The sequence below is a fragment of the Thermobia domestica genome, chromosome 11 (genome assembly GCF_964235325.1).
Source record: "Thermobia domestica chromosome 11, izTheDome1.hap1.1, whole genome shotgun sequence".
NCBI lineage: Eukaryota > Metazoa > Arthropoda > Insecta > Zygentoma > Lepismatidae > Thermobia > Thermobia domestica.
In genome coordinates, this window is record NC_137464.1 from 232,822,504 (window position 1) to 232,837,369 (window position 14,866).

The following is a 14,866-nucleotide window of genomic DNA, read 5'->3' on the forward strand; positions in this document are numbered from 1 at the left end:
TGGCAGACACTAAGGTCGACTTTTGGGATCATTGTTGTCCATCCACCTGTTTCTACCTTGTGTCCTATCCACTGAGACACCACACAACACCATATCACGATCCCCTCATTTCTTCTTTGATCAACCTCTCACTCGTTTCCCATTGTTCTATAGCATCCACTCTCTGAGCTACGTATTCCGAATGTCTCCTTCTTACAAGTCCAAACCAATGAAGTCTACTTTCTTGTAGCTTTTCTACTACAGCTTCTACCTTTACTGCTCCTTAGATCACTGCATTCATAGTTTTATTCTTCGACGTCACTGTACATCCACCACAGCACCAGCATCTCTACAACATACAACTTCTGTTGTTCACTTTTCTTCGTTGTTGAACGTTCTGTTTCGTATAATTATGGCTGGTCTCACTACTGTTTTGTAAACATTTCCTTTAAAGCATAGTGGTACCCTACTGCTACACAATACTCCTGTCACATCTCTCCATTTTATCTAATCCTTGCTTAGGATGTTTACTTCTTCTGTTCCTGCATTTTCTATAATATAATCCTCAAACCATTGAATTTCTTTATCATTACTACATCGTCTTTGTGCAGCGAAAATTTACACTAAAAACTGGAACACTCTATAACAATTTACAGCGTAGTTATGCACTTACGTTTTGCTGAAATATCTGAACTACTAAATGTTAGGTCAATATTCACCAAAAGTGAGTGGCAAAAGAGTAGTTCATTCCTATTAATTCAATATCGATGATTAGTAAAAGTTACACTTTTCTAGATATTGCATGAATAACATGTTTTGGAAAGAAACTTGACATCTTTAATTTTCAGCAATTGTTGGAGAGATACATGAAATTATTGCTAGACTTGAGAGACCCCTACCCTTATGGCTACATACATAGCCTTGTGCGATTTGTATTATTGACGTCATTTGAAGAGGGCTTCTCTGAGGAACACACGCTTTTTAATCAATTTTATACTGATAAAAATGTGAAACTTGTGTCTGTGGACAATCTTGTCGCCCTGCCCCTCCTGGAAAAATCTCAAATAATTATAGTTCCCTAGTTATTTCGTAAATACTGTCACAAGTTTCGAAATGAAACACAGACATAGTGTTCACGATATGTTAATATCCGTTCGCAAGATGATACATTCGAGTGTGGAGCATGAAAAGTGCAATCAGTTTTTCAAAATATCCACCTTCAGTCTGGATATTGACCCGGAGTTTGGCGGTCCACTCGTCAATGGAATTACCAACAGTATCGATAGCAATGTTCCAGATCTACTGATTTTGCAGGAGATCTCCTGATTTTTCTACGTTCTACTGATCTACTGCGAAAGAAAATGAGAAGTGAACAATCTCCTGCTTTTTCCTTACTTCGAAAAGTTGAAGAAATATATTATTATTAATATTGGATTTTCAATGTTTCCTCACATAAAAAGATGAAATTTCTCTGTTATAATACACAAAGCTCTGTAGAGCATATAGTTATAGAGCTTTACTGTATATACTATGAATCCAATAGATACAACTGTATGTCATCTTCTATATGCATTATGGTTAGCGTTTTTATGACTTTCTTTAAGATTTACAAGTAAGTGTTGTTTAGATTGGGATTTGGGTTGTAAGAGTGACTTGGATCATTTCTCCACGATCGTCAGCAAGAAATAATCTTACTCCACGATCACGTGTGACTGTATCATATAGATACGTTATCGCTACGTGCATGAAAAGACATTTTCCCACTGCACTTTGCTCTTTCACTACGTTTTACCTCACACACGTGTGTATCAAATAATATTAATATAAATCGGGACTTCTCCCTTTCATTTGCTCAACATAGTTCATCGGAAATGAATTCTGAACTGCTTGTTTTGACTACTGCGCCCGTAATAATGGCAAATTTATTGCCCCTCCCCCGGATTTACATTCAAACGCCACCACTGTATGTGTCTACTGCTTTCTCCTGTTTTTTTATCTTCGAATCTCCTGCTTTTCCAACTGACTGGTCTGGCAACACTGATCGATAGGGAAGTAGCGGGCTGTTTTGACCAGGGCCCACTTCAGGTAGTCCACATTAGGGTATCTTTTTTCAGGCTATTGATTGAAGCACTGACCACAGTTCGTAGTCGAGTGGGTTCAGATCTGACTACTGGAGGGCCACTATAATGTGCACATGAAGTCTGGGACATTTGCTCGGGAGCAGAATCTTGTTGGAAGGTCTCTGTTGATTGAGAAATATGGTGGTAATATGGTTAGGCGATGTCTTCTCCCCTTGTTCACAGAAATTGAACCGTGTTGTGGCGTTGAAGCTCACAACCCACCACACCGTGACTGATGCAGTGTGATAGCTTCTTTGCATCCTGGAAACATGCTCAGCGCCTTGCACTGATGATGATGCGTACAAATGGTCATTTTGAGCCCTGATTACTTGTGAACAGCTTCTTTTCGAAGAGAAAATTGTCCTGAAATCATTTCTGGCGTAACTTAGCAGAGGCTTGACTTCTATCAACTCCCTACTGGCGTAACACAACAGTCAGGAAGTGATCAACACATTGCTCGTAGGCGCTGACTTTCAGGTCCTGATCAAGCACTTGTGACATGATTGGTTTCGAAATAAACATGTTTTGGGACTCATTGAGTCCTGACAGGATTTCGCTGAGCCCTTGCAGCCACGGCTTTAACTGCCTGCAGTGTTCTTAGTGTGCGTAGTAGTCTGCCACTACGTTGCCGATCATTGACACTTTCCGTACCATTTGTAACGCTGGATAGTGGGGGTTAGGCGCAAATCGTTCACTGATTTGCAGGAGTTTCAAGATGGTGAAGATACGGTCTAGTGGCATACCCAACTTGTGTAGCGCTATGACTACAACACGTTAATCAGTCGGTCCACGTTCATGTAGTCTCGTTGCTGAAAGGGACTCTAAACTAAAATGAACTCAACTCAACGATTATAGTAGTCGCCCCATTCCGTTGTTACTCGTTCCACACGTCTCACAGTGGAATAAACAGCCCAGGAAGCCACTTCGTTCACTTATTCACACCAAACATGGTCAAGCGACCTTCAATAGCCCTGACAGAATTTTTGAAATAAAGACCCATTCCAATTATAGATGAGCAATCCGTGGAGTGAATTCAAAACACTCTCACGTAAGGAGTATGAAGTTCAATGACATCAGCAATGGCATACCACCATGGATCAAAAATCCCTGTTGGAAAATATTATTAAGATATTAAATTTTTAAATCGCCTTAAAATAATTACGGAAGAAAACGACTATGTGTAACAACTTTGAAAAGATTCGTTCACAAGAAAGGAAATCCATTCCGTGCTTAGGTAGTAATCAGCTGTTATTATATCTTCTTGTATTTTCGAAATAGGATGAAAATGCACGGATGTGACCTATTAATATTGCATACATCTTTTCTCTCCTGACACCTATTGAGCCAAAGCGTAACAGTTTCATAAAAGTACAGCAAAAGTGGTAGACGCTAATTTGTATCCTAGTTTTCAGTCCGACCTTGACCGTGTGTTGAGGAAGCCAAACAGAGCATTTATACAGGAATGTTTCAAGCTGTCTGTGCTTGACATCTTCATTTTGTCTTAGCTTCTTTTCTTAAAACGAGACTATATCATTAGTTCCATGACTTGCGAGATATGACGAATAACTTCTGTTAAAAAAAGAAACTGGATATTTTCTTCTTAAAAAGAGAGAAAAATGATGTTGCCGCCATGGTTGAGAGAACGCAGTGACCATCATCACAGCAAATGTTTGCATTCAGAGATTGTGGAGAAAAGAAGACATCAACAGGCCATGGACCACACAATGGCCAAAGGAATGTGCCCGTGACATCTTTATACCATTTATGCCTTTTTAATGTTCTTTTTTCTTGAGTATATGACAAATGCAAGAGCGTACTAGAATACCTCATTCATCAAAATGACAAAATGTCTTTAGATGAACGAAACAAACTAATTAATACGGTATACAGTACTCTAAGGGCAATTCGTAGTATAGTTAGTGGAACGTTGGACTCACGTCAGTGTGGTCTCGAGTTCGATTTCCCGGCCGATGCTTCCCAATTTTCGGTGACCACTCGGCGTCGTGAGCAGTGGCGTAGCACACTTTTGCGGCCCCCCCCCGCAAAGTATAGAGAAGGGGCCCCACTTCTAAAGCCGACACAAGTAAGGTGGAAGTTCTACTTCTTTAAAACTTTATTCATCGCAAGACTTCGGGGCCCCTATACATCGGCCCCCCCCCGCACTGCGGGGGTTGCGGGGGCAGCTGCTACGCCACTGGTCGTGAGGCAAACCAAGTGAATAAAAGACGTGACGGTCACTAGGTCTTCAAATCTACTTATACGCCTGCTAGAGACACGTAGGAATGGGTACGAGCGAGTTTTCTTTGAAACTCGACTTGACTCGAAACAGACATCAGGGGGGCGCGGTGGCGTTCACCTCCGGTGCTTGGGGTCCCGGATTCGATCCCAGCTAGCGCCGTGTGGACTTTGTGGTGGACAAACACCGTGCTCGTGGGTTTTCTCGGCGTTCTCCCGTTTCCTCCCACTTTCTTCATTCCACCATTTCACTCATCTCTCATCATCACCGTCTCCTTTAGCCTAACCGGCATAACCATGGGACGTAAAACTTAAAGATTTCATTTCATTTTCATTTTCGAAACAGACATCTTTAAGATCGACTCGAGAACTCGGCTCGAAAAGTATCCACCATCTCGACTCGAAACTCGACTCGAATTTGGGTTTTGAGTCGAGTCGAGCCCAAACGAGCCAAATCCTGTATGTAGTTTCAAGTACTCTCTTCAAGTATCCTACGTAGACAATATAATTATTACCAATACTACTACTACTACTACTACTACTACTATAAATTATATTATTATTATTATTATTATTATTATTATTATTATTACAATACCGTGTATAAACATGAAAGATAGGCGGTTTGTATATGAATACTAAAAACTAGTTGACTGGTCAACCGAATCAACCGTGCCGGTTCAAGCCGTCGACTCAATTTAGCCTAGCTGATGGCTCATCCTAACAGAACCGACTCAGCTGTTCACTCTGTTGAACCGAACCGAGCCGATTGACATCACTACCTGGGTTGGGCTTTTGCTTAGGATCAAAAATTCGACCGTACAGGTCTCAGTCTTGATGATAAGAACTACGGTATATACTTAGGTTCTATATTGGTGTTCCGACATTTGAGGCTGTTTCGCTATCGAGACGAGACGAGATGCGAGTTGCGTCCCCTCTTGTGAACAACACTAAAAGTAATCCACATTACTGCTTACATTTCTCATGGCGTTCGAATTCCAGTCTAATCAGCCCATGAAATCAAAACGAGTTAAGACGAGCTGAACGAGTGAGCTATTTATCAAACTTGACTTGACTCGAAACTCGACCTCAAAAACTGTTACTCGGCTCGGAACCCGATTCGAGAAAATTACTTTGGACTCGACTCGTGCCCTTTCCTAGAGACAAGGTGAATATTCTTAAGGGGCGAGCTAACTTTACCTTTGGCGGGAACCTTTATTTCTCGAATAAAATCGTTATTTTTGCAAAAGTAATGTAAACTAACGATAAACTAGCGATATGAGTTGCAAGTTTATGAGAATTCACTTTCGGCGGGCTAATTCACAGTTCGCGGGAAACTTTATTTCTAAATAAAATCTTTATTTTGCGAAACTAACGATAGTTTTAGCAAAACTAACGTAGACTAACGATAAACTAACGACGTGATAGAAAAACCTTTGAAATTTATTTGCGGGTGGGAAACCGTAAAGTTGGCCTGCCCATTTATTTCTCGAATAAAATCGTTATTTTTCCAAAACAAACGTTAATTTTAGCAAAACTAACGATATAAGTTGGAATTTTATGAGAATTCAATATGGGCGGGCTAATTCACAGTTGGCGGGAAGCTTTATTTTTGCAATAAAATCGTTATTTTTGCGAAACTAACGATAATTTTAGCAAAACTAACGTAAACTTACGATGTGATACGAAAAAACTTTTGAAATTGGTTTGTGGATGGGAACCCGTGAAGTTGGCCGGCCTATTTATTTTTTTGAATAAAAATTTTATTTTTTCGAAACTAACGATAATTTTAGCAAAACTAACATAAACTAACGATAAACTAACGATGTAGATAAGAAAAAGAAAAATTCGTTAGGTGGTGCGCGGACAACTTCACAGAGGTGATAAATAGTTAAGCAACTTAATGAGGCACGTTCGATGTATCAGTTAACTTTAAAAGAAGTGGTAGAATGGTGTGCGTTCCCTGGTTCGATCTCCGTTCAAGTAAGTTTGTTTGTAGTTGTCAACATCGTGTACGTGGGTTTTCTCGGGGTAGGCTAGTTTCGTTTCCTTTCACTTTCTCATTCCACCAATTCTTCCATCATTATTCATTTGCTTTAAATTATCTTCTTCTTTAGGCTAAAGGGCGTAACGTGGGACGTTAAACTCAAATATTTCGTTTTCTTATTTTGATAAAGAAGGTGGAAAGTATAGAAGGAAAATCTGATCCTCTGTAATAGAACTGATGTTCAAGCTTCTTTCTTCTTTCACAGTTTTCTTTCTTGGTCAAATATCTTAAGAAACAAACCAATAATATATAGTTTTGGTGGCTACGACCTTTCAAGGTTAATGCACCGTCACGCCATTTTAACTTTTTGGCGTTTGCTCATTGAAATAATTATATCTGAAAGCCGAAAGAAAGAAAGAAAGAAATGTTAAAAACCATCAAAGAATGGGATTTCGAAACGTGAATATACATTTGTTTTAAAAGAAGGGGAAAAAATTAAAAAGAAAATGTTTTTTTTTTTTTTTTTTTGTAATAAGAAAGAGATTTTAAGGCGTGGCAACCATTTACAGACATATTATATATATATATATATATAACCTAGCACCTTAAGAATTTTCCTATTTCTTTTTCTTGTTTTTTTTTTCAGAAAAGTTAAAAATGGTTTTTTCTTCTTTAGTTAGCTAACAACTTCTAAGCTAAAATAATTCTTCCGTGAGATGGTGATCAAAAATCATTATAAGAGATATCACATAGCTACAGGAAAATGTTTTATGTATTATGGATTTTAAACTAGAAGAAGTGTGTGCCTTAGTGTGAGCAGTATGTGTGTCACCATTGGCGTACGTTAAAGGGGGTTTCGACGATTTAACAATCCCTTGAGCAGGATGATATGCAATAACAAACATTTATCGTAATTAAGATACGTATACCAATACCTGAAATTAAACGAACATGGAAGATTGAACCTCCTCCTTTACAAACTTCTGCGTGCGCCACTGTGTGTCAATTTTAGGAAAAATTCGAACAATAAATAAAATCTATTATTTAACAGTATCTAAATAAATTATTTATTTCAATAGAGTAAAAGCTATCATATTGATAATGAACTACATAATTTTTGAATGGCATAGAAATAGTTTCTCATTATTTTCTCAAAAACGATGCATGAGAATCAACCTTAAGCATATTATTTTGTTAAGTTCGACGTCGCTTTTCGATTGGACAGTATTATTGTTAAATTACAAGTATCAGTGTCTCGTGTACATCACGTAAAAATGTTTGGTTTGTGTGATTGATATGGTGCAACTTAGGGGCGAGATATAGATGTATAAAAATAATCGATAATGACCAATATTAATGTCGAATCCATAGGTTTTTGGTCGCTGAGATGAAACATGACACTTCCGATTCCGTTTAAATCCAAATTCATCCCAGCAACTTAGGGGAGGGAGAGATATTTAACAATGATCGAAAATAACCGATATTAGTTTTGAATCCATAGTTTTCGGGATCGCTGAAATGAACAGTGACACTTCCGATGCAATTTAAATCCAAATTCAGTCCCCATTAGTACTTTATGTCCAAAATGAAACATATTCTCCCCGTGCGAAGAACGGGTATTTTTCTAGTTATGATATAAACCGAAAATGGTAATAGATTTATACCACTTTCGGCTTTAGTAAAGAGATTAGAATGGAAACGTAATGTATACTTAGGATGCTTAACTGATTAAAAAAAAAATCAGCTTCTCGCTATCTGTTACTGTTTTCAGTCTATAACAATGAACGTTAAAATCGGAAATGGTTGATTTCTGGAACTTCACGTTTTATAAGGGGGTTAAGAAAGAAATGTTACCTATTCTTAGAACGCTAAATCGATTCCATAAAACCTCTTCTCGTTATCTCTTACAGGCACGTAGCCAAGGGGTGGGTCCGGGGTGTCCGGAACCCCCTTTCGAAACTACAAATGAAAAAATTAAGGAACGATTTTTTTTTCGGGAGTATTCTTACATAAAATTTACGGGCCACTGCTAAACTTTCTTGTTCTGATTCCCTAAACTAAATCACGTTATGCTGCAAACATTTTCTTGTGAAATACGAACAAAATTATAAGTTATTGAAGAAATTTTTTGGGAAAGTTAAGTTTACTTAAGAAAATTGGGTGGCAATACTGATTCCCAAATTTCTCTCAATAAATTCTCTTTCAAATATATCAGTGCCACATGATGTATACCGTTGGAAAAGCTGTTCAATCACGTTTCAAGTGCGCTATGTCTGACGTTTTTAGAATAACTACACGGTGAGCAGTAAGCAATGTAAGGTTAAAAATGGTTTACAACCTGTGTCTTTCCAATTGTTTAAAATATGACCCATGTTCATATAAAACTATTTTTTCAAACTGGAATCACCGTACCACAACTTCCTAAAGCATTGCCACGAAAGTGTTCAGAAACTAAGGTGGAGCACATACTTTACCGACTTACTTCCATCAAAAACTTCCATTACTAATGTCAGAAGTATAGACAACCCGGAAATTACATATAATAATCCTCTCTGATTAAAAGAAAACATTGATTATTAGAGATTAAATTTAAAGGAGCAACGGTTATATAAAATCATAATTTAATCATTCTATCATTTTTTCATAAAAGTGGAGTATCGATTTCATGCTGAATACTGCTCATGATGTATAATTTATGCTCTATCTTGTTACTTTGGTTATAAGTAATAGTAATTACAGTGTGTCTGTAATAGGAATCCAGCAAAGACTGACATCTATCTATTTTATTCTTTACAGGTTTCCTATGCTGTATCTGACGACTGCACTCTGCATTATTTTATCATCACTACCAGGGATGTCCTCGTTTCCTATTGGAGATGGAGTTGCACAACCTGAAGATGGCTCTAGTGACAGCAAATACCAAAGACGTAATAACAAGGCTTTAAGGTTCTTCGGTTTATTACCACCTGGCGGAGAAATTACAAACCAACTTGCAAGAACGGAACCCCATAAAGTGTCACCACATTTCCCTAATTCACCCATTTATTACATACGTCTTCCACCGTCACCATACGTGTTCGTTCCAGGACTTGGATATGTAAGCCCACCACAAACGTCCGGTTTTGCCAGTTACAATCCGTTGATTAACTTACCACTTGAATTTGTAGCCAATGGAAAACCAACAAATGTGTACGAATGGAGTCCTCACACGTCACCAGTACCCATAATTCCTACTACAACAACTACCACTACTACAACAACGCCTAGGCCAGTCAAACCTAGTTATTCAAAACCAAAACCCGATTCATCGGTAACAAATCTCAAAGGACCTTATCTTTTTAATGGTAAACCAAGCAGTATATTCATTATGCGGAATCCATACGCAACGCTTCTTAACGATGCCTTACAAAGCTTCTATCCTTAGACGTTTTTCTTGGTGTAATTAACGGTTTAAACGAAGTTGGAGAAAATAGTTACTGATTATTTGATATCAAGAACTGTGAAGCGCTGTTTACGTGTTAAAACAAAAAACTTATTTAAAAATACAAACAATATTTCTGACTTTTCAGTTTCACTAAGACAGTTAATTGCAATTACGGCTTTTTGTATGTGCAATATTAATGAACTTTGAACAAATGCTGATAAAAAAAAAATACTACACGATACTCAGTATTAGATATCATTGTTATCGATATATTGTTGATTATTGCATTGATTCTTGTTCCTACAATTTTATAAGTCGTTAGTATACAAAGCTGGTAGTTACAGTGAAGTATTTTCAAACGTCTTGTTACAATTGCAAATCAATTAAATGTGAAATCAAACATAATTAAAATAATAGCAACGGTTAATATTAATGTAAGAAATGTGTAGCCAACCAGTATATTTAATTGCTAACGGAATTGAAAACTAATATTAAAATACCAGAACAGACAGTTACATTGACAAATACAGAAGCTAGTATTGATTAATACCGGATAAACAGTTGTAAGCAGACGCCAAAGGAATGTTGCGTCTGCGTATAGACTAAAGTTCTTTTAGTGTTATGGATATCAATTCATTGTAGACATGTTATACCAACCATATTTCTTGTTGTTTTTTCGCTGAATTGTAATTTAACTATTGTATTACGGAAATAATTTTGTCAATATTGCGTTGTCAATTTGAAAAGTGATATCCTCACGTTACCATAGTGATCTTTATATTTCTAACTTAACGTTTCTATACTGACTGTATCAAAAGTCTGAGGTCATAAGGTCTAAGTGATGGAATATTCACTGTAAAATGGTGAACTTTTTCTAATCGTACCACCTGTTTGGGACCTACACTGGTAAGACACCCTTCATTAAATGAAAAAGGTTCTTCCATTGGGCCCCTAACCATAGCAACAATACAGCATTGTTGGGAAAGAGATTTGGAATGTTCTGGATCACACAACAATCTGCATGTTTCCAGTGTTATTTTTGCGTACCTTATGTTGTATTCGAATAACCTGCTGAACTTGACACGAAACGTAACTTCAACATAGGGCGTCTTTTAGTAGTATGGAGCTCAAACAGTTGGTACAGTTTGAAAATTCCATCATTTTCGGCTGAAAACTACCTATTTCCAAACAACTGTCGTCCGGACTTCTTGATATACCCAGTATTTTGGTATTGAAAGTTAACCTCATTTGAGCTAATTCAAGTGGCGAAACAGGCTGGTATAAGACTACAACTGTGTCTTTATGAGTAATTTTTTTAGTACTGCAATAATTATACTTCATTTCCATTACTAATTGAGCTTTGGAAAATTTTCTGGTAGGCTTCGCTGCAGCAACTCTTACGTTATTGCCAGTCAAAGAATTATTTTTAGAGAAGAATGTTACATATAAGGGATATATCCTGTATTTGTTCTGTCAATTCAGTGTTGAACGAGATTTGCAATGTGTTAAAGTATTGTTATTGAGTAATTCATTTTATGCTTACGATAGGCAATTTTTCCCAAATTTAATTTCTTACAGAAAACAAAAAAAAAGTCCTTCTACTTAGAACAGTTTGTTGTTGTCTCCATGACTACGAACAAAAGTGACTTGTCACTTTCTTTATCTATTGATTGAATCAAACACAGTGGCGGATCTATGATAGAAGGCAAAAGCTGAGGGGGCCAGCCAGAACCCACACTATGATAGGTGTATCATGAGTTTACTATAAACTTCAAAAAATATATAAATAATAGCTTAAGTTATGTTGGTCACTCAGAAAACTGGGGGAAAACTAGGCCCCCCTGCTAGATACGCCACTGATCAAACAGAGAGCGATTGTACATATTAACTTCATACAAGAATAAAAAATGAAGAAAATGAAATAAGAATACTATGAGTGACAGCAAATCTTAAAGATACGGTAGGCACTGGCAGCTACAGTTCTATATAATAATAATATCATTTTTTGTTGTTGGTTAGAATACAATAATAAACGTGAATATATAGTAATTTAATTAAATGTAAATTAAAATCTAAGGCTTGTCATCAAGAATGTTCGGTGAGTAACTTCGTATGGCAAACTGAAATTATTTCTGGAACGCATGTAAGGACTGTGTATATTAAGTAAAGGAAGTTTTGGGAAGGCTTTTAATTACGAAGTAATGATTAATCAAATTATAGTTCTGGCTGAAGAGTACTGATTGCAATTTTAGTGCTTTGATACAAAATAATAAACATTTATACACACTAAAAGAAGAAAATAATAAATATTGGTAGAAGAAACGATTAAGCTCATAAATGTATACAAATTTGAATAGTGATTATTTGTACACTTCTTTCAAAATTGGTATTAAATTAACTATGCATTTTCAGAGCCACCATGTGACCATTAGGAAAATCAAGAAAATAGTGGAGATATACTTAAATAGTACTACGAATGGCTTGCTGATATACCTCCGGTAAAAGATGGTCTTCTGATATAAATACAACGCTCTAAAAACGATTTCTATCTCTCCACTTGTTTCTCTGTATTGAAACCAGAAATTATAAATCTTCTGTTTCCCAAATAACACATAGTTTGCTATTTGGAATGATACAGTTTGCACTGCAAACAATACATCTAGCTATTTGGGCATTTAAAATAGTATTTTGACCTTTGTTTAACAGTTCCGAAATTTTCGTACGTGTTCCATCAGTGAAGCAAAAATGTCTAGAATCCATTGTAACAGTGGTTAATTGTAGTGGCCCTAAGAGAATTCAAAATGTATCTGAACTTTTGATGTGTTCTTTAAGTATATGGATAGAAAGGTCTCCTAACATGGTTTAAGAGTTGTTTCTGTGTTTGTACATTCATTGGACACATCAGATTATTAGATATATTTTGAACATTTTCTTACAAAGTTCCTATTAATCACATTTTTAGGAAGCATTCTAGACACTTCTGCTTCACTGATAGGAACACTTTAGGACATTTTTGAACATGTTAAACAAAATAGTAGGTTTTTAACGTCTAAATCATGTTCGAACACTGATTTATATTTTGCAGTGTGTAAGTCTAATTTAACAATACATAACAAAACTCATTTGCTTAAATTAATAGAATACATTCTCTGTTGAGTGCAAGAAAAAGGATATGTAATAATTCAGTTACTTACAAATATATGTTAAAAAGTAGTAAGTCTATGTTAAATTTGTATAAGGTATGCAAATAATGTACAGAATAGTAACAATTTAAAATAAACTCTGAACCCTATGTCTAGAAGTAAAATTACAAAGACATTTGTATTGTCATCATCAAATGATTAAATACTATATTACAGGCTAAGGCTAATACGTATAAGTGACCGTATGTCGTATATCGTTGCATATATGTATAATCTTCATATACAACCCAGTGATGTATTATTACATCTGCATGAGCATACTAAAACACAGTAGTTGCTTTTGTCGAATGTGTAGTAAGAATTAAGCACATATCGTACCAATTTCGTTAAAAATGTAATATAGACATGTGTTGTGCACACATAATAAACAATACTGAAATATATAAATGTACTTTATACATATCATCACAAAATGTACGAACACTAGGTATTTACAACGATAAAACTAGTATAACAGAGAAGAGCTCTACATTTTAATGCGACCTTCAGATTTGAAGGTAACGAAAAAAGCTCAATATATCTGAATATACGTATTTTACTTATAAAAGATCAAAAAATAAGTTAGTTTCTTTGTTTTAAACAACAAAGAAATGTTTGTTTATAATATATATAATAGACTGCATTTATTACTTCATGTCTGCAGTTTTTTAAAAATGTATTTATAAATGTATATTTATAAAAATGTAATTTATTTTTTTATATGAAAATGTTACGATATATATTCTAGTGTGTTATGTGTGAGTTTAGAACACATCAAACGAACAATTAGTAGTTATATGAATGAGGTCAGTGAAAAGCAAGCTATGACTTTTTTTTAAAAAAAAATACATATTGTAAAAAGATAAGTGCTTTTAGTAACTTCATAATTCTTTTTAATATTGTGTTTTATAATTATGTTTCTCCAAATTTTTTCCCCATACAATGTACTTGTTATTTTGTATATACTAAAAATTAAAATATTTTTAATATAAATTAGTTTTTATTTATTATAGACGCCATTACCACAACTTATGAAAATGATTGGTAATCTGTTATATGGTATTAAGGGTGTACCAATGGCGGTGCCAGCCTTAATTTCTTGCGGAGAGTGTAAGTGCAGAGACATTTTTCGGGTGCCAGTTACATTTTAGGTATGCCAAAAATAGGTTTTATGTTACTTGATGTGTACAATAATAAAACATGTCTGAGGGTAGTCAGGGAAAGTCATCGTAGGGAAGGGAGGGGGTTACCAACTGAAATTTTGACTAAAGAACTACATGGTTTATACAAGCCTAGGAAGATCAGACATTAAGAGTATTCATCTCGGCGAAATTAAAATACCGCTAATTTTACAGTAATTATGTGATATCTTGAAATAGATAAAATATAATCGAAATGTGGAACAAGAGCGGCCTAGACAATATTATTTTACATGAGAAACCTTAATCACGACTCACTTATCTATTTTGAGTCATTTTGAAAATCGGCATTTATTTTCGCGTTTCTAAACAGCTGAAAACGGAAAGCCGCAAGGTGACTTGTGATAACGGTACCTCACGCAAAATAACATTGTCTACGGCTCTCTTGTTCCACATTTCAGTTATCTTTTATCTACTTGAAGATATCACATAATTACTGTAAGATTAGCAGTATTTTAATTTCGCCGGGATGAAGACTCTTAATGGGGGGATTGGTGTATTACAGCTCAGAACCATTAATAAATTCAACAGCACACATTCTTTGCCGGATAAATCTCAGAATAATTTGATAAATTGTCATGTACTCTTTGAGCGGGGAGTGGGAAATAGGCAACCCTGAATGGAATGCACGAGGAATGATCAGAAAGTAAACTTACGAAGCCTGTAAGGAAACGTGTATATATTATTTCATACAACCAATACTGTCAAGAGGTAGTACACACATTACGTTTTTTTTTCTT

At 35.8% G+C, this 14,866-nt stretch overlaps 1 protein-coding gene across 1 annotated transcript in view; it reads left to right on the forward strand.

Moving 5' to 3' along the window:
* Window positions 1–12,942, forward strand: part of LOC145664815 (uncharacterized) — a 155,206-nt gene extending 142,264 nt beyond the window's left edge. Inside the window, exon 2 of the mRNA XM_081731806.1 lies at window positions 9,118–12,942. Coding sequence (XP_081587932.1) covers window positions 9,118–9,745 — 628 coding nt within the window. The 3' untranslated portion in view covers window positions 9,746–12,942. The remainder of the gene's footprint in view (window positions 1–9,117) is intronic.
* Window positions 12,943–14,866: the final 1,924 nt, after the last annotated feature.